Source organism: Phalacrocorax aristotelis, chromosome 6 (genome assembly GCF_949628215.1).
Source record: "Phalacrocorax aristotelis chromosome 6, bGulAri2.1, whole genome shotgun sequence".
In the NCBI taxonomy this organism is placed as follows: Eukaryota; Metazoa; Chordata; class Aves; order Suliformes; family Phalacrocoracidae; genus Phalacrocorax; species Phalacrocorax aristotelis.
Genome location: NC_134281.1, coordinates 35,813,907 through 35,833,426, shown reverse-complemented (window position 1 = coordinate 35,833,426; position 19,520 = coordinate 35,813,907). Strand labels below are relative to the sequence as shown.

The following is a 19,520-nucleotide window of genomic DNA, read 5'->3' as shown; positions in this document are numbered from 1 at the left end:
GAAAATACACTGTTAAATACTTAAGGCACAGCTTCAGAAAATAGTAATCACAGGGACAGTTTCATATACTGCTATAAAGAGACTAAAATAGCAGATAAAACAAATAAGTATCCATTGATAGAGTGAAGACTGGCATTTAAGTTGTAATGTCAACTCATGGACGGCAAACAACCATCGTCAGTCACTAAGCAGCACTTTTATTCCAATCCCACAGCTCTTAGCAGACAGGTTATAATGCAACACATACTTATAAACTTTCCCCTTTCCTACTACAACATACACCTACCAACTAAAATTCCAAGTATAAATCTGAGGCTTAAATTCTAACTCCTTCCAGTTCATGCTCACACTACCAGAAGTACTGTGTGCACCCAGAGGACAGGTAGCCCAACTGAACTGCTACAAAACCAGAGAAATACTGTAATTTACCACACACCCCCAATTTGTATTGATGACAGTTACTGTCATTACCTCTATTCTTGGTTTCTTTGCTTCTGCTAATATTTCATCTGCTGCTCTTTTAACTACAAGAAAAAGAGGACATTAAAAATGCAAGATTGCATTAGACTTTCACAAAATAAACCTCAAAATTATTTTTTACTTAAACTATACCTTGAGTGGACCGTTGAAGACCAATTTCAAGTGGAGCACTTCTGTCAATACTTGAGGAGGTTGCTGTAATCAAACACAACATTTCGTTTGAGTACAAAAGATTTGCAAAGGTTTTTAAGTATAAAAGGAAGAAGGACAACAGATAAATTGCAGTAACAAAAGTCCTGACTAGATATTAGGTAGCAAAGGCAAACACTGGAACTGGAGATATTCAGAACCTGACTGAATATGAAGTTAGATCAGGTTGCTCAGGGTCATTGGTCCTTCTTTGAATAGGGGATTGAACCAGATGACCTCCTGTGGTTCCATCCAACATAAATTAGTCAGTGATTCTATGATCTGTATATACCACATAAAAGAAGAGAGTCACAAAGATAATTACAAGCTGGAATCAAGATCTACTTTTTGTCTAGTTTCTGGAATAAAGAAAACCTGCTGATCCCTTTAAAATATATATAAAAACAGTTCATTGCTCGCATTACAGAAATAATCTCATATTCCAGTATATTTAAAATTCTAAGACCACCTACAAAACAGAGCAACTTACAAAAGCAAACCATATTTATCCTTCTCTCAAAGAAACCTCTTTTCTTTATTGTTAACCAAAATTTTAAGATTATGGAATACCAGGCAAATCTGCAAGACTGAAAAAGATATATCCGATATATTTTTACTGCACTAAAGATTTTATCCCACACACATATTGCATCAAAATTAACACGCTACTGAAAGTTTCCCACAGTATAGAGAAGGAAAAAATATAAAAGCTGTGCTGGTTTTGGCTGGGGTAGGGTCAATTTTCATCACAGTAGCTAGCATGGGGCTGTGTTTTGGGTTTGTGCTGAACACAGTGTTGCTAACACAGGGACGTTTTCATTACTGCTGAGCAGCGCTTACACACAGTCAAGGCCTTTCCTGCCTCTCATACCACCCCACCAGCGAGCGGGCTGGGGGTGCACAAGAAGCTGGGAGGGGACACAGCTGGGACAGCTGACCCCAACTGACCTAAGGGATATTCCACACCATATGACATCATGCTCAGCACATACAGATGGGGGAAGAAGGAAAAAGGGGGGGGACATTCAGAGTGGTGGCATTTGTCTCCCCAAGTAACCATTATGCATGATGGAGCCCCACTTTCCTGGAGATGGCTGAACACCCGCCTGCCAACGGGAAGCAGTGAATTAATTCCTTGTTTTGCTTTGCTTGCACGTGCAGCTTTTGCTTTACCTATTGAACTGTCTTTATCTCACTCTCAGTTTTCTCACTTTTACCCTTCTGATTCTCTCCCCCATCCCACTGGCAGGGAGCAAGCAAGCAGCTGGGTGGTGCTTGGCTGCTGGCTGGGGTTAAACCACGACAACACTAAGCGTTCTAACACATAACTGTTAACCAAAGGATGTTAATAACAAAAAAAGTAGCTCACTCCTGAACAGGCATGTTGTCCTGGTTTCAGCTGGGATAGTGTTAAATTGCTTCGTAGTAGCTAGTATGAGACTATGTTTTGGATTTGTGCTAGAAACAGTGGTGATAACGTGGAGATGTTTTAGTTGTTGCTAAGTAGCTCTTACACTGGGGTCAAGGACTTTTTCAGCTCTCCGTCCTCTGCCGGGTACAAAAGAAACTGGGAGGGGACACAGCTGGGACAGCTGACGCCAACTGACCAATGGGATATTCCATACCATATGACGCTATGCTCGGTATATAAAGCTGGTAGAAGAAGGAGGAAGGGGGGGACATTCAGAGTGATGGCGTTTGTCTTCCCAAGTAACTGTTACACATGGTGGAGCCCTGCTTTCCTGGAGATGGCTGAACACCTGCCTGCCCATGGGAAGTAGCAAATCAATTCCTTGTTTTGCTTTGCTTCCACATGCCGCTTTTGCTTTACCTGTTAAACTGTCTTTATCTCAAACCATGAGTTGCCTCACTTTTACCCTTCCAATTCTCTCCCTCATCCCACCAGAGGGGAGTGAGCGAGTGGCTGCGTGGTGCTTGGTTGCTGACTGGGGCTAAACCATGACACATGTAGTAATGCAGCTCCTGTCGAAGCGCCATAAAATAGTTAAGTTCAGAACAAAATTAAAAAATGAAGAAATCCTAACTTTGTTTGAAAAGTCTGAGCATATTCAGTTAAGCTGCAAACTGACCATTGTTAACCATCTTTCCCCTTCTACCCCTCACTTGCCCCATAACTATGAAGCAGAAAAGCACAGTATGTGTCTAAGTTGAAAGAAAGCATCACTCACATGTTTCCCCATTTAGGTACGCAAGCAAGTCTTTCCTATCAGGTCTTCTTACGACAGGAATGTTTTCAGTCTGAAAAGAGAACAGACTTGACATTAGACTGTTATTCCCTCAGAAAGTCTCTGGCTGAAGATTTTTCACTTTTCTTGAAAACTACTCATTCACACAAGGACAGGAGCACATGCCCTGCCTCCAAAGAAAGTATAACTACCAAGCTTAAAAATAAAATTACTTCTCAGAGGATGCTCAACCATGCAAAATGAAACTTGTTGTCTGCAATAAAACTGAAAGGGAATACAGCCTTCTTCCTCCTTCACTGCAAGCTTGCAAATAAGATTAAGAACTAGCTTTTAACACACACTTCTCTGCATCGGTACACAGAAATAGAGTATTTAAATGTTGTTGTTCCAAGCATGTACAACATGTAGCACTGCTGTATCAGGTAACCATGTGGCACAGGGGAATATGAAGCATGGGGTCACAGAAACAGTCAAATGGAAGTCAAAAGCACTACCTCTTTCATAATTCCCCTATCTTTATTTGTAGAGCTTATCCAATAATTTCTTTAATTAAAGTTGCATACTTCTGAGTCCACTCCAAAGCTATTCTGCTGTACTTCTCTTTTTTGTAGATCCTTGCAATCTCAGGCACTAAAGGATCATCTAGATTGGGATCACGTAACAGAGAACAGATGGACAAAAGTACTTTTGAAATAGTCGGTGCTGGAGACAACTGTGACCACAGAATATCAAGAGAAATGCTGCCATTACTGTTAATATTTGGGTGGCAGACTCTTGTTGTAAATGCAGCCTGGTGGTTTGAAGGGGTAACCTGCTGGGAAGCGAACCGTCAAGAAAAGTCCTCCACCCTGATAGGGACTGTTATTTGATCCCTATGTAGAGGTGTTCTTTTTTAAACACACACACACTTTGTTGCATATCATTTTCCCTTTCCCCAGGCAAATTCATACACTTAAATGCTACTATCGTCCACTGAAAATAACTATGCACATATTGCTTATCACAAACAAGACAAAATAAATTTTTATACAGTCTACTTACTGCAGCACGGCGGACATAAACAGGATGTGAAAGGTGCACATTATTAAGCAGGAACAAGATAGAATCCAAAGTGTAGTATTCCCTGGGTTGACCCTCTTTCCCTGTCCTGTAAAATCATGAAACAAAGATTTTAACATTTAACATCTCCATCTCATGCAAAAACTTTTGTAGCAAAGTTGTGTTCTTTCCAGATGACAGTTCAAAAAGCAAGCAGTAATATTACTATTAGGCAATTGCCAAACTAGCGAACTATCAATCGTGTTAACAAATATGAGTGAGCGATATATGTTCTTGCAGCCTCTTTACTGAACAACTAATAAAAACGGTCCAAAAAAGTCCAAAAGAACACCTGATTGGGTTGCAAAATATACAAGAAGCAAGACTTGGAAAACTATAAGAATGCATTCTCCCACATTTCCAACACATTTATTCTGATTATCAAAGGAAATGTCACCCTTATTTGGGACAGCCAGAGGAACGTAACTGAACTGCAAATGAAGAAAAAGAAAAAAGCATTACATGCTCTTCAGGTATAGGACAGAATATTCACCACTAGAGAAAGCACAGTGAAGAAGTCAGAATACACAAATTCTGTTTAGTCTAGAGAGCTGAAGGTTCAAAACGGTGCCAAAAGGTCAAAGTAAGGAGTGACTAGTAACTAACTGCACACAAACTAGCAAAGCCAAGAGACTACAAAATCACAATAAGCTCCCATACTGAAGTCAGACCACTTCAAAGCAACATATCAGCATCAAGTTTAATCTCAGCTTTGAAACAGCTTGTTTGAAAGAGATGCCTTTTAAGTCTAAAAAGGAATCTGTTCTGTGTAACAATTTGAAAAAAAAAAACCAATCCCCCAAAACAAGGCCAAACAAAACTGTTCAGCTTGGCTCCATGTGCATCAAACATAACTCCCTCCTCACAGACACGTTCACCCCTTTATGCTGTTACTAGCAGATTTTGTAGGGTAAGGAACAACCCTCCAGTTTCAAAACAAAGCCCACTCTGTAAATACTCGAACTGCTCTGAGAAATGGACCTTTCTGTCAGTTTCACAGCCCTCAGCAGGACCAGGAAATCAAGACCAGCCATTCCACTGCCCAGACCTGGGACCTGCCAGGCCCCAGCTCCAAGCAGGACAGGACTCCCCCACACTGCCCAGTCCCTGTCCACCACCCGCCAAAGCAGCCGGCCAACTTCAACACCTGAGGAAGACAATCCACCAGAAAACCAGGCCAAATCTGTAAAATTTAAGACCGGCATGGAATTTTGATCAAACCAGAGATTTCAGGAAGAAATACTTCCATTAAAAACATAAGAAAGTTTTCCCTCCAAGTACCATGGCTTTACTCACAGCTCACCATCAGCATCTCACCACTGAAGTGCCAACCTCACCGCAGGAAGGGAGAAGAAATAAATACTCAACCGTAACTTTCTTCAACCTCAAAGAGCTACACAATCATCTACTAAATGAAACAGCAGTATAAGTCTGTTTTCTCTGTACTGGGGATTTAATGCCACTACTGCTTTTCTTGCAATTATTTTCCTCAAATTATCTGGATTAAAAGTGTCCCATAACCCGTTCAGAATTCATTACTAGCAGTAAGGTTGAAAGCATTACTTTCATAACGATGCCTGGGAAAACCAATATATCTTTATTCATGCAGAGAAAAGTAATTCAAAATACCAGGAGAACAGCAGAATAAAGGATCTTTCTATCACCGTTTCTTCCTTCCAAAAACCTAGTCTGCGTGGGGCAGGGGCATGCATGCATGTTTTGTTGCTGAAAAGGAAAGGGAAGAGACATAGTATCTTCCAACTGCTGAGAAGCCAGAAGTTAGCTTCACACTTACAGCCAACAGAACTGGATTCTTCAGCAAGGAATTGTTTGAGTATTTTATTGTTTCACTGATGTCTTTGATAACGCAGTATCTAAACATATTCAGAGCACTGGCAGAAACAAAAGCTTCCTCCACACTTGTCCCTGAAGTAAAGTCTATGTCACATGGTACAGTCACTTCATTTTAAAACAAAAAATTTTATTTTATCTCACTTCAGAATAACTCATTATTTCTTTGAATTGTTTCACATCCACTAAACATCATATAAAAAGTCCAGCCGGTCATCTATTCAAGTTTTTATTTACACTATTTAGCAATACATGGCATAATTTAGAAAGCAAGTACCGGACTATTAATCTATTATCTGACCTATTCTGATCTCGTCCGATCTATAATCTGATCTGGTATCTATCTATTAATTCAAAAATACACTATTACAAAGCACAGGCATTGCCAAAGCTCAGCAGGGCACAGCTGGTACTTCATCACTTAAACCACACACACAAGAAATCCCCATGCTCATTATGGTTGTAAGAGGACTTTTCATTAGGAGGACAAGATATTGCACATGAAAGGGAAAGCATCAGATGGACAAGCAGTTGCACTCAAGGAGAAAATTTAAGTCTAAACTGACATTTCACCACCAGTTTGTGTTCCTTTCAGGTTTTCCAGACAGAAAGAACCTTCTCCATCAACAGAGAACTAAAAGCAGGCTGATCTGAAAGTACCTTACTTCACTCAATTTACAAACATTGAAACTAGCAAAAACAAATTATCTTATTTCCCATATTTAGTAATGCCATTGATTACTAAAGAAAAAAAATCTTAAGATTCAGAGTACAAAAAGTCTAGTACTTATATTTTTGCTTTAATGGTTAAGAGTTGTACCTCTTAATAAAACAAAACTGCACCTTAAAAACTGGAGAAAATGTTTACATAATGCAAGACAAAGTTTCACCTCCTTGTTTTTAACACCAGAAATTTATTTCCGGCTCATCCATTCACCCTCAACCTATGAGCACCAGGAAATTATTCATTTTTAACTGCTTTATTTCCTCTTTCATTTTTCAAAGGATTAATTTTTATAGAGGTACTAAAGGCTCACGTCTCATCCACAAAAGAAAGCAGCAAACTTTAAAAATACAAGACTAGGCATGCAGAGTATCACACAAATTACAATACCCATGGCCAGATGCTCACTGTTTAAAAACTACTCAGCTGTGCATACAAGCCCCTCTGCTGGGTAAACAAAGCAAGTAAGTTTCTCTGTTAGATTGATTCCTTCCTTTGGTTTTGAAGCAGATTCTGTAATCACTCTTCAGGGGCCCCAGATCAGCTGTCGGATCAAAACACACAAAACACCTAATCTTAGACCATCTAGGCTTCTTCATGTGCCAGCAGGGGTATCCATATAGTTCTTATCTGGAAACTAACCCAGATTAAAATTAATTTCTGCCTTCCCCCCGCCCCAGGTTACTTTTAACCTGGCTCAGTTCCTCAGACCATTTCACTGCTTGGCTGACACTTGTGCTAGCACAGAGAGGAGGCAGTGCAGGGCAGCACTGCTGACCTCTGCCAGCTTAGCTGCTCAAGGAGCCACAGTGTTAAATGTCTAGCAGGACTACTGCTAATTCTAGCAGGGACAAAATGCCACCACCGCTGTTGGGACTTGCATCGCTCTCTCCAGACTCGCAGGAGAGATGCGATTACAGCAACCGTGCTGTGGACACCTAAAACAGAAATCGGGATTTGCTTCATGAAAGACTAAGCCACTAAGAACTGCTCACTGCAAGCATAGCTTGAGTTCCGTCAAGTGACCTGAATATAAAAGGTTTTGAATCTTAACAGTTTTTGAAAATGTCCCACATAAGTCCCTGTATAAGTCTAGCAATTACATAAATTAACAGCTCCTAGACTGTGGTGCCAAAGCTATTGAGCATGGCTTAATGAAGTGGTCTCATTTGTACAGTTTAAAGATGAGAGAAATACAGTTCTACAGTGGTTCACGATAAATGTTGTGAATTGACAGTGGTCTGATCCTACCAAAATTTCAGAAGCCACTGGTCTGAACAAAGGTTTACTAACTTACTTCAAACAAACAAACCGACATAAAACCTCTACATTCTACGACACACCTATCACAAAAGGTGAGGACACAAACAGCTATTATGAGGTTGCTGCTGCTGTGCTGCTCGGAGTATCCTCCGTTCCCCCACAGTTCCTTCTTCACCACAAAGATAAAGCTGCCTTAATGTACACAATAAAATTTTTCTCTCCAGCTGCTATCTTTTTGTCTTTTGTTTACAGTTTCTAGGCCTAGTTCAAGCTCTCCTAAGCAGCAGTAGAGTTAGGCTGGCACACCAGTTTCTCTGTTCCCTACAGGAAAGCAACGGAACTTGTCTGTCTAGTTAACCATTACTTGGTACTGCTTGGGAAAAGCAACTTGTAGCAAGGAAAGGAAACCACCACAATTGCCTACACAGTTGCTCAGCAAAAATAAAACTAAAACCTTTCAGGAATTTTAAAACTTAACTGCTTATGCAAATATTTTTTTTCCTCTTCAGTCTAGCTGCCAGCAACCCCCACTCAGCCAGGAAGTGCAAATAAATCCCAAATGAGTTTCTGAAAGCTTGACACAGGTAGTGAAATAGCACATTTCTAGTTTTCAACAGAGTGCAAAGTAAAATCAGTTAAAAAAAAAAATCTGCCTAGAAGCTACCATAAACAAATAGTTTCTTCCCTTTCTCTCAAATTAGAAATCAGGATTTTGAGCAATACTTATATTCACATCATAATTATGAAAACTTTAAAAAAAAAATCCTTCATCATAAAGCGAACTACATGAGTTTTTTTGACAAATCTGCAGGTTCTTCTGTTTTCCACCAAGCTTCACAGGATAATGTACTCTCTTTGATCAGTACCTGAAATGTTCGCTACCTGATATAGAACAATAAGCATTATTTTCTCCTGGGTTTAGAGAGATTAATTGAAATCCTTCTTGTCAGGACATGAAAAGCAAGCAGCTGTTAAATTCAGAAGAAAGGAGAACGAAGAACTTCCTTGCCTCGTAAGCAAGCACATATTCGTGCTAGAAAATTCAACAGATACACAAACCTCATTTTCTAGAAGTTTTCTAAAAATAAGTATTTTATCTAATATAATCACTTCAGCAACAGAAACTATCTCGCGTGCCTGTGGCGGTGGGAACAGGGGGCGCAGCCCGCTCCGGGTCCCGCCCGGGCCGCGGCCGGAGCCGGGCCCGCAGGTAGCTGCGGTGGGGCGGAGGGGAGCGGAGGCTCGCACCGCCCGGGCTTCCCTGCGCCGGGGCAAAGCTCCGGGAGAAGGAGCAGCCGCCCGGATAAATACATACGGTAAAAACGTAATGCCTGTTTTTTCCACGCAAAACCCAGAACTTGGAGTGGCACCTTCCGCCACCTCACGGGCCCGCAGGACCCGGCCCCGCCGCCGCCCTCCAGCCCCCCACGGTCGCTCAGACAGGCCGGGAGGCAAGGGGAGGCCTCGCCCCGGCCCCGCCGCTCCCCGGCGCCGGCCGAGCGGAGCTGCTGAGAACCTTCCCGAAAGGACCGGCCAGACCCCCCTGCCCGCCCGCCGGCGGTGCCGGCAGCGAAGAGCCGGGACACGTCGCTCACCCCGCCGCACGCCGCGGGGACGGCCCCGCCGCCGGAGGCCAGGCCCGGCTGGCAGGCGGCATCGCACCGCGCCGCGGCCGGGGGGGGAGGTAGAGGGCCCCGGTGTGCTCCCTGGGGGCCCCGCCGGGAGACGGCGGTGATGGCCAGGCCGCCCCCGCCCGCCCTGCTCCCTGCAAGGCGGCGGGAGGCGGAGGGCGGTGGGACCCCGCTCCCCCCCCCCCAGCAACTTCGGAGCAACTTCTCCGCCCGCCCCGTCCGCGGCCGCCCGCCCCGGCCCCACCGCTCACCCCCAGATGACATAGTTGGTCTTGACGTTCTTGGGCCAGGAGAACTCGCCGAAGATCACCTCATCGCCCTTCACCACGATCTCCTTCTTCTGCGTGTTGTACTGCCGCAGCACGCTCAGCACGTCCGCCATCTTCGCTCCGGAGCCGCCGGCCGCCGCCGCCGCCGCTCCGGCCCGGCCCCTCTGCCAGCCGCGCGAGGACCCCGGCGCGCCGCTGCCAGGCCCCGGGCTGCCCGCCGCGAACGCCTGAGCGCCGCCGCCGCCGCCGCCTGCAGGGGGCGACGCCGAACCCGTTGCCAGGGAGGGAGGCGGCCCCGGGGCGGGGCGGGGCGGGGCGGGGCGGCCCTGCCCTCAGCCGGGAGCGGGGCACGGGCGCTGCCGCCGCCCACCGGCCCTGCCGTGCGTTTAAACGAGGCAAGAACAAGCCGTCAAGAGACCGTAGCAAAAAAGTAACCCGGAAAATATTTATCTCCGCTGCACCTGAAGAACAAACAGCACCCGCACCGAGTACCCGGTGCCGCACCCCGCAGCGCTCCCCCGGCGCCCTTGGCTCACGGGGCGGCGGGACGGCGGCCGCTGGCGGAGGCCTCCCCCTGCCAGGCACGCTCCCGCGGTCCCGGTGTGCCAGGCGCGTTTCTGCTCAAGCACACGCACGCCGGCAGCGCGGCGCTTCCCGGCGGCCCCAGCGGGCGGGCGTCCCCCCGGCAACAGCGAGCCTGGGGTTTCGGGCCTGCAGGAGGGCGCCCGCGGTGGCTTATTCTAAGCCTTGAATTTTTCTTCATACTTTCCAACATTGGGAGAAAACATCACCCCGTTTTAAATCTGCAAAAGGCAAAAATCCATAATTTTTCTCCCTGTAAGTATCACGCACTGAGACTGACAAAACAAGACTAAAAGTCAACAGCGTATCCACGCTCCAGTTCTGAGATGTCAGTGACATCATCCTTTGTGACATCATGTTTGCACAGCACACTGAATATTGCAAGTATATTGACAACAGTTCACAGATGGTATCGAAATAGCCTAATACACAAAAATACTCAAACACCTAGTAATGTGCTGAGTTACACCAATTACTTCCAATCTTTATTTTTCAACTGGTCAAGAGGAACACTGATGTACTCAGGAGACACCACCATAATGAAAAAAACAGAAGGAAATTTCCCAGACTGGATTTGGAATGATTACTGGAGCTACAGCTCATGAAAAGTTGGAAGGGAACTTGAAAGGCTTCCAGTGGGGCAAGTCCTGTTTCTAAGTCTTATCTAAAAGGCCCACTGCAACACCTAAACCAGCGTTACCTCTGAAGAAACACGCCCCATACATCTGCCAGGCTACAGCTAATACTTTCTTCAGCAAGATACAGAGTCGTTGTGTTATGACAACACAAAAAAGCCACTTATTTTAGCAACGCTGTGGCCTGTTGCTCAGCAAGCAGTGAGTGATGCAGAACATAATCAGCCACAACAAATGGCTGCAAAGAAGTTTATTTACATATTTCAAGAAAACGCCACAGTTCTGGGGTTTTTTTTCATTCAAGGATGCCTTCATTGGAAGTTTTAAACAAGACTTTACAAAATAGCTCTCACAGTTTACTTTGGGGACCATAGAGAGATTATTAACCATTATTTTTATCACTAAATGATGATTTGACAAGAAATATCACAGGAACTATTTTCACATGGCATTGGATACCTGAGGGTTTATCAGCTTTATCACAGGAGATTAGGCTAGAACATAACCTGAAATGAGAAAGCACGTTATCATTTCGTGAAATGAAAATACATCGCACAGGTACATTTCAATTGCGTTTTATGACTAGTTTAACACTAGAGCTGTAGTCTAGCAAGTTACGCTGATGTTTCACGTGAAATAAAAATTAAGTTGCAAAAAAATGTTTGACAATTTTACATCATAGGGAAGCTCACTAAGATGAATAACATTAAGAACAATTGCGAAAGTCCTATACCAGAGGAGCAAGCTATACCATGTCTGAATACACAGCATTCATTTTTATATATAAGTAAGCAAAACAGCACACATTAGTCGATTTCCTTCCACTATTTTTTAAAACACAGTACTGAGTACTGAAGAGTGATCCGGAGCACAACTCTGCAAAACCTATCATCTCAACAAAGGGAAAGGCAGAAGTTTCTGCAGTACCGAAACTCTTGCCTAGACCCCAGCGGAGAGGCTCGGAGGATATTTGGTAGGTACGCTCTGCCAAGGAGGGCATATTTGACCAGTGATCCAGGCTCCACAGCAAGTTGTGCGGGGCCGAAGCAAGAGAATGTTGCTGAACAGCTCTTCCTAGATAGTCTGAGGGGAAAAAAAAAACCACAACACCCCCACAAGAAAAGTAAAACCTCCAAATTCCTTAATTCTTTAGGAAGAGAAAATGAATTTTCCAGGAATCACTAGAAACATTCCACATGTTACAGGATTAGCCAAACACACCGCAAGCACAACGTCCCATATACCGGGGCGAGTTCCTTATCCTTCAGCACATTATTCCTTGCCTGGGAACGCTCCTGCTTCGCGGATAGGTTTTTAACGATTTGAATAACTGTAACGCAGGAAAGGAACGTAAAGAAAACCGGGCAACACAGAAGACTTCAAATTAGTTTTACGTTTGACAAAGCAAAGGCAGGGCCCAAACCTCAGCACCCGGGAGTCAGCCACAAGCGGCAGGAGACACCCACCGAGAGCCGCCCGTCCCCGTGCCCTCTCCGAACCGCCACCCCGCTGACAGGACCGCTCCGGAGCGCCTTCACCACCCCTACAGCGCAATTCCAGAGGGATTTTTCCTCAGAAAAGCAGCCCGCCACCGCCTGTATCCCTTCTGGCAGCGCCGCCCCCGCCGGCTAGGCGCCGCTCGCCCCGCACCGCGGCCCCTGGGGACTGCTGCCGCCCCCCGCCCCCGCCCCCGCCCCCGCCCCCGCGCTCTCCCCCGCTCCGAAGGCGCTCCCTGCCCGCCCCGTGCCGCCACCGCCTGTAGCGGTGCGGGACCCGCCATCCCAGGGCGGGGCGTTGCCGCCCGGAGACGACGCCCGAGGAGACCGGCAGCACGGCGGGCAACCCGCCCCCAGCCGGGAGGCGGTGCGGGGGCCTGCGGGGCGCGTCAGGCCGCCGGGAGGACGGAGCGGGGGAGCCCCGCCCCTTCCTCTCGGCGGCCATGGCCCTGCAGGGGGCGCTGCGCCGGGCGGCGGCGGCGGGGACGCGGCTGCGGCGCGGGTGGGTCTGTCCGTCCGTGGGTCGGTGCGGGGCCGCCTCTCAGCGCGGGGCGGGGGTGGGAGCTCTCCGCCGGGGCTTTGGGCCCAGGCCGAACCCGATGGGACGGGGCCTGCTTTCTTTGTGCCCTTCGGGCGCACGACCTCGGGGGAGCGGAGCGGCCCCCGGGGCCGGTGCCGGGCCCCGCTGGCAGCGGGACGTGCGGGCCCGGGAGCAGCACGCCTGCGGGACCCGCTCCTTTGATGAAAACGAGCGCCGTCCCGTCTGTTGACGTCGGGCTGTGACGTGGCACGCAGCCCGGGTCAGGCCCGACACTTGTGTCTGTATTACCGTTGGAAAAAAACCCGTATTTCTCTTGTGAAGGCAGCCGGTTTGGTTATTCGTGTAGTCTGGAACATCCACCTGTTTATTTTCATTTTCCTGCAGACATGTAAGAACTAGGGTGACTGTAGGTATTGCAGCTAAAGTAAACCTACATGTAATGGAGAAATCATATTAAATATTTAAACAGAACAGTAGGAAGCCAACCTTTAATTTGTGAACTGTAAAACTGTTTGAAAGCTCGAATATCTGACTTAAGTTTCTTTTTAGCTTTAGGATGGGGAATAGTCCGCCTGCTTCTGTAGGATTGTCTCATGATGCTGCTGTCAATCAAATACAGGTAACATTATTCATGCATTTCTTACTTATTTTTAACATTTCTAAAAGCCATAGTTACTTAAAAGCTCTTCTGTTTTATACAAAGAAATTCTGTAAATAGTTCTGCATGCTGAACCTGAACCTTATGTTTATTCGTAGTGCTAGTAGCATTGTGTATCCACAGCCCTGGAACCTGATCTTCCTAGGCTGCATCCATTTCACATTTTTTCAGACCTCTAATCAAATTCAGCACTGCTGTCAATGTTGGGGATTAAACCTTGTAAAATGACTGATATCGAGCAAAGTAAATATTTAAAGTGTAGGTTGTTTTTTAAAGTAAATTTACTGATACTAAATGGCAGCCTGAAATCACCTTGAATTTACAGTAAAGTAATAGTATTTCTTTTTCCCGCTCAGAACCCTTTCTGTCACCCTGCTTACCACCAGCACATCCGTTTGCCTTATGGACAGGGAAAGTTGTACTAAATGGTTCCAGGAGATGCAGCTTGTTTGACAGACCATAGGTCTGTGACTGCAGAGCAAAAGACGGTTCAGTGTTGGCGCCATTGCGTGGCAGTCATGCCATGCACTCCACAATCATTCTCCTCAGTTTTGGAGTCAAGTGCAGGTCATACACGCAGCAGCGCTTCTGGTAGACATCACTAATGCCAGTTCTCCTCTGTTTCTCTGCTCCCACAAGAAGATCATAACATTCCTGAAAGTTAGATACTGCTAAGTTTTAACTGATTCTGGATATTCTACTCAAAGAACAGAGCATACCTTTTACCGAAAAGCTTAAGTGGAGCAGGAGTTGCTTTATCTTCCACGTAGTTCTGCAAACTGCTGAAGTTGCGCCTCACTGCCTGCTGCACTTGTGCGCAGATGCTCTTTGGGATCCAGCCAAGTGCAGCTGCAGTTCTTGAGGTCGAGAGTCTGATTTTCTCAGTAGTCAGGTAGGAGGCAGGTTTTATTCTGATGTGAATGTACAGGATGCATCTCTAAAGTTGGTGCTAGGCCACCACAGAGGTCCTCAGAACAAACTTGGGGTGGGTACGTTGTGCACCCACCACGCAGGTGATACCTTCTTGACAGATGCCTCAATAGAAGTCACCATTCTGCTCTTTGTTTTTAAAGAAAAAAGTAGTTCATTCCTTGCCTTAAGATTCTTGTGGCTCTAGATTAGCAGTAGGGAGAATGTAGAAGCTAAGCTACTTCTTACTACCTTAAAAAATTCAGAATAAAGTACAGCGTTTGACAAGATTCTTTAGAAGTATCCAGCCATCTCTGTAGTGTGGCTGGGAACTCCTCAGTTGTCCCCATTAAAAATACCTCAGAAAGACTTTTACAGAGAGTAAATTTCCTGTATTTGTTACCATAATAGTAGATTATTAACTTCTCTATTTGTTTTCACGACTGTTCGATACTATTAAAATACACGGACTTAAACATTCTTTTGAACATACAGGAGACTATTGCAGACAACTGTGTGGTGATTTTCTCCAAAACAACATGCGTCTACTGCAAAATGGCAAAAAAACTTTTTGAGGATATGAATGTAAATTATACAGCTGTAGAACTGGACATGAATACAAATGGAAGTCAGTTTCAAGATATTCTTGAACAGATGACTGGTGGCAGAACAGTAAGTATATTTCCTTACACATCACAAGCAAATTAGACGACTTAACACTATACATGTTCCTCATAGGTTACGACCATATCACGTTCTTCATTCTTTTGAGACAAATAAACTTGGGATGCAAGCTCCTAAATTAAAGACAAGGTACTGCAGAAGGGTTCTGTACCGACTCTTCTTCTTGAGACCCTCTGGCTATCCCTCTGAGGTGATCTGTTTCATATTGCCACTGAGATAATTATCAAAGTCATTTTCCATTTGTATGGGTACATTTAATCCATTGTGTTTAACACTTATATTGTAATTTCTTAATTTTATGTAGTCTCACTTGACTCAATTATTTTATGACAATCTCCCGTACAGTGACTTTATCCTACTTTTGAGGGGCACATGATGGCAAAGTTTCCCATCTCTGTAAATATTATGGAAATGCATGAGTTGTACAGTAGTATTAAATATGCATAGGTAAGAATGTAACTATTGTGTGTATACTGGAGTCCATGTGGGCTTGCTGAGATTTTTATCTTTTTTCCAAGAAGTAACTAATGCAATTTTCATTTTCTTGATAGGTCCCAAGAGTGTTTGTCAATGGGACTTTTGTTGGAGGCGCTGCAGAAACTCAGAGGCTTCACAAGGAAGGCAAACTGCTTCCGCTAGTTCATCAGTGTCAACTGAAAATAAAATCCTGAACAGCCATCTAGCTTAGCATAGTCTTCCTTTGTCTAAACAGAATTTTAGACAAGTTAGAAGATCACAAAGATACACTGCATCAGCTGGACTCAACAACTTCAAGCCCTGGGTTTCTAAATCATATATCATCCTCTGACACAGACTTTATGGACTTGGCAGACTACTTGGTGTCCTTGCCTCAGCTTTACCACAACCAAAATGGTGATAAAAAACCATGATGTAACTCTTGGGGCTGTAATTGGGAGATACTGACATCATTTTATTGTTACTACATCCTGATAGCATGCTTTGGAGAAGTATAGATCGTACAAGAAGAATCCTGTATTTGTTTTGCTGCATATGAGTTGGCTTTCTAGCTTTGTTTCAACTGTTAAATGATCAGTTTAGTTTAATGGTGCCTTTAAATTTAATTCTCTGAATGTTAAATTGTAATCATGAAGACAGTATGAAGCGAAACAAGTTTGTAGCGATACTGCTGTATGTACGTCTGCCTTTCTGACATTTCAGCATCTGACCCCTAGCTACCCAACTGTATGTCCAGTTGCTACAGAAAAGGGAATAAAGATTTGTGCAGCTTTAGAGGCGTAGGCAATGGCTTTCATCCTCACTCTGCTCTATGAAGCATCAGTGTCTTCAGTGTCATTCGGGAATATCCTTCTAAGGGAGCCAGACAGCAGACAGATAGCACTCACAAAACTGTGCAGCTACAAACTATGCAATAATCAATCCAACACTATTATGAAACTTAAGACCAAGTAAAATGGGTCTAATATGCATAGAGTTTATTTAGTACTTAAATTCTACAGTCAGAATGCAGTTTACTAGTGATTTTAACTTGCAGTTTAGTGTCTACAAGAAATGTCTAAAATTCAGTTTTAGTTTCAGTACAAAGTACATCCAAAGCCAGACCAGGCAATGCCAAGACTCTGAGTTACTTCAAGAAAATTCATATGCAAGTAGAAAATTATATCCCATTCTTCAGTGAAAGGGACCATTACACTACTAAAGGTGCACGGTTTACAATAAAAACATTAGTCAATGAATTTTTACTCCCTCCTTGCGAGTAAGACTCCTGTTACTTCTATTGCTTTCAGCACTGCTTGCACCTAAACTACTTTTTTCCCCCTCGAGGGAAAAAAAGCATCACATTTATCTTCAACTCCAGATCATTAGGACTGTCAGAGTATCATATAAATTTGACAGCTTCAGTTTTGTGATGCGGGTTTGAAGTAAGTTTAAACCACATCATTTGTAGGAAGTCTTTAATATACAGCTGCCTGCACTGTGCACCTTTAACGTGTAATGAGCTAAAGAAACACACCGACCTCATTATATTTTTATTATTGCTGTTTACTGTATTTTGCGTTTTCATCACTGCCTTATTAAAATTTTGTTTACAAGGACACACTTATCCAGGTTAAACACAAATGTGCATCTCTCCCTAAATTTGTACTTAATAAAGCAATTTATTTTGCACATACAGTGGTAACCAAGTATTGTTTTTCTCTGTGTAGAATTCTCAGGCCAGTTATGTATTCTCAGAAGATTAACAATACTTTTGTTCCTGAAAGCTGGTAAATCCATCATGTAAAAATAATAGCGTACAAAAGAATTTTTCAAAGACCTTTTCATTTTGTTCCCTGTTTAGAAAAAAGTCCCAAAACAGTAGTCTAAAATAACCCTTTGAGTTCTAAGTTTCAGAAAGCCCAGGACATTGTCACTTAAGGCAATATTCTATTCCAACTGTTGAGAAAAGATGCCGTATGCCTGCAGATCCAAGTGAGTGCCCGTTTATTAAAGATGTGTCTTAAGGCACTCAAAGGGTTAACGCTATTTCTTTTTAACAGTGTTAAGGCTCCCCATCCAAATAGCTTCTCATTAATTTTGTATCGTTTCATAGAAAGTAGCAGCAAGACGGTGCATTCATTATTGGATGGCACAAAGCCATGTCATGTTGAAGTTATTTAAATGTGATATGGCAGTTAAAGTAGGGTTCTACTCTGGGGAAAAAAAGGGAGGGACTCAAAAATAGTTAGTAAAAATTTCCATAGTTTTTGCTTAGCACTGTCTCCAGGACAAAGCCGTTTATCTTAAAATCACGCCTGCCCCGGGATCTGAATGTGAAAAATTATCCACGGAAAGATTCTGTACTTACACTTAAGACATACCTGCTCGTCCAGCTTACACACCATGCTCCTAAGAAGCGTGAGAAGCTGGAAACAAACATCGAGTTATTTAACTAAGTAGATAGAGCTGTGAATGCGCCCATCTGTTGCTTCTTATACAGAATTATTTTTAAAGAATAGAACTACACTTTTATAGGAGAATGTAATAGAAAAGACATTTTATTTGTAACTAGTTGTGCTTAACTCTAAGAAGCTGGTAACACTGGGAAAACAGCCATTTATATTCATTATTAGTTAATGAAGCATTTGTAAAAGTTCTCAACATACCACATATATATATATATATGCAAATATATATATATATTTAAACTTAAATTCAGAATGCAGAAATACCTAAAGAAACCATGCTTTACGGTATCAAAATTATAAATCCAAATGTAAGCACAGGTATTTAAAGACACCATACCTTCTGCCAAAATTAGCTAATCTTAGCTTTCAGAGCAGCAGCACGTACACAATACACTGTCCTAGTGTTTTACCTTTTCCCCCGTAACGCTTACTCAGCAGTGTTGTACACTGTGTCATGGCAAGATGAAATCAATACCATTTCAGCAATAAAGTCATTAAAACAGCTTACTTCAGCATGTTTATCCACTGTGAACAACTGCAAATAGCAAAATAAACCTATAAACTGATGACATGCTTAAAAAAAAAAAAGATTAAAAGTGTAAGCAAGATGATGATTCTTTGCTTAGGTTTATTTCGACATCCTATTCTTTGAAGATTTTCTCTAATCAATACTGCAAAGAAGCTGCCCATTTATCTGGAATACTAATTTAAATGTTTCCCTAATTCTGCATGTAACAGCAGCTTGATAATATAAGACAGAACAGAAAGCTCCAACCCACTGAACTAATTATAGAAAAAAAAAAATCTAAATTTGAAAAGCTAATTTTAAGCAGCTACTTCGTAAAAATAAAGCCGTTCCTAGGCAAATGACCGATTTTTGTAAATAAAGTATACTTTTGTCACTGATCTTTACACAAAGTTTTACCAAAAATCTGATAGATACAGCAAATTAAATGTTTTAAGAGATTTATATAATCACAGAAAAGAAAAAAAATTATCCAGTTTTTTAAAAATTAAGATAAATACTATGACATCAGTTTTCTGGTATAAGTTATTTAGCTAAGCTATCATGCTCACTGGCAGCACGAAGGCAGAAGGAAAAAAAAAGAGGCAAAAAAAAAAAGGAATGGACAAGAGCTTGTATGTGAAAAGAGATTCAAGTATAGGCCTGAGGCGACAAGGAGATGGGAGAGGAGAAAAAAGCTAACATTAACAGAGAAAAGGAAGGGCAAAGCAAAAACATAATACAGGAAACAAAATAAACGGAACCAATACTAATACTTCTGGTATGGTGGCTACGAGTTAGGTACATGATTAGGAGCGCAGCATTTTGCACTGGAGAAAAATAGTTTCCTAGTGTTTTTACCGTCAGAGCC

At 43.4% G+C, this 19,520-nt stretch overlaps 3 protein-coding genes across 4 annotated transcripts in view; 1 reads left to right on the top strand and 2 right to left on the bottom strand.

Moving 5' to 3' along the window:
* The window catches only part of CDC73 (cell division cycle 73), a 110,385-nt gene extending 100,486 nt beyond the window's left edge, over positions 1–9,899 (bottom strand). Inside the window, exons 1-5 of the mRNA XM_075097202.1 lie at positions 9,695–9,899; positions 3,918–4,023; positions 2,859–2,928; positions 613–675; positions 472–524 (exon numbers count right to left, since the gene is read on the bottom strand). Coding sequence (XP_074953303.1) covers positions 472–524; positions 613–675; positions 2,859–2,928; positions 3,918–4,023; positions 9,695–9,825 — 423 coding nt within the window. The 5' untranslated portion in view covers positions 9,826–9,899. The remainder of the gene's footprint in view (positions 1–471; positions 525–612; positions 676–2,858; positions 2,929–3,917; positions 4,024–9,694) is intronic.
* Positions 3,379–3,868, bottom strand: LOC142058238 (ubiquitin-conjugating enzyme E2 D2-like). The gene is given in 3 exon segments (XM_075095396.1): positions 3,379–3,667; positions 3,669–3,748; positions 3,860–3,868. Coding segments are annotated over 3 exon segments (351 nt in total). The 3' UTR covers positions 3,379–3,405.
* A 2,895-nt stretch (positions 9,900–12,794) lies between the features above and the next one.
* On the top strand, positions 12,795–17,367 carry GLRX2 (glutaredoxin 2). Of its 2 annotated transcripts, none has more exons than XM_075097199.1 (4): positions 12,795–12,927; positions 13,516–13,585; positions 15,029–15,205; positions 15,769–17,367. In XM_075097199.1, exons 1-4 carry the CDS (start codon positions 12,869–12,871, stop codon positions 15,886–15,888), a joined length of 426 nt encoding a protein of 141 aa, XP_074953300.1. In that variant the 5' UTR covers positions 12,795–12,868; the 3' UTR covers positions 15,889–17,367. The 2 variants fall into 2 exon arrangements, with proteins under 2 accessions (XP_074953300.1, XP_074953301.1); XM_075097200.1 differs by having other exon boundaries at positions 12,919–13,354.
* Positions 17,368–19,520: the final 2,153 nt, after the last annotated feature.

Excerpts from the sequence above, each read along its gene's own strand:
- GLRX2 (XM_075097199.1), top strand. The coding sequence starts at position 12,869 with ATGGCCCTGCAGGGGGCGCTGCGCCGGGCGGCGGCGGCGGGGACGCGG. Across the intron at positions 13,586-15,028 it reads CTGCTGTCAATCAAATACAG|GAGACTATTGCAGACAACTG; the intron begins GTAACATTATTC and ends TTGAACATACAG. Across the intron at positions 15,206-15,768 it reads AGATGACTGGTGGCAGAACA|GTCCCAAGAGTGTTTGTCAA; the intron begins GTAAGTATATTT and ends TTTTCTTGATAG.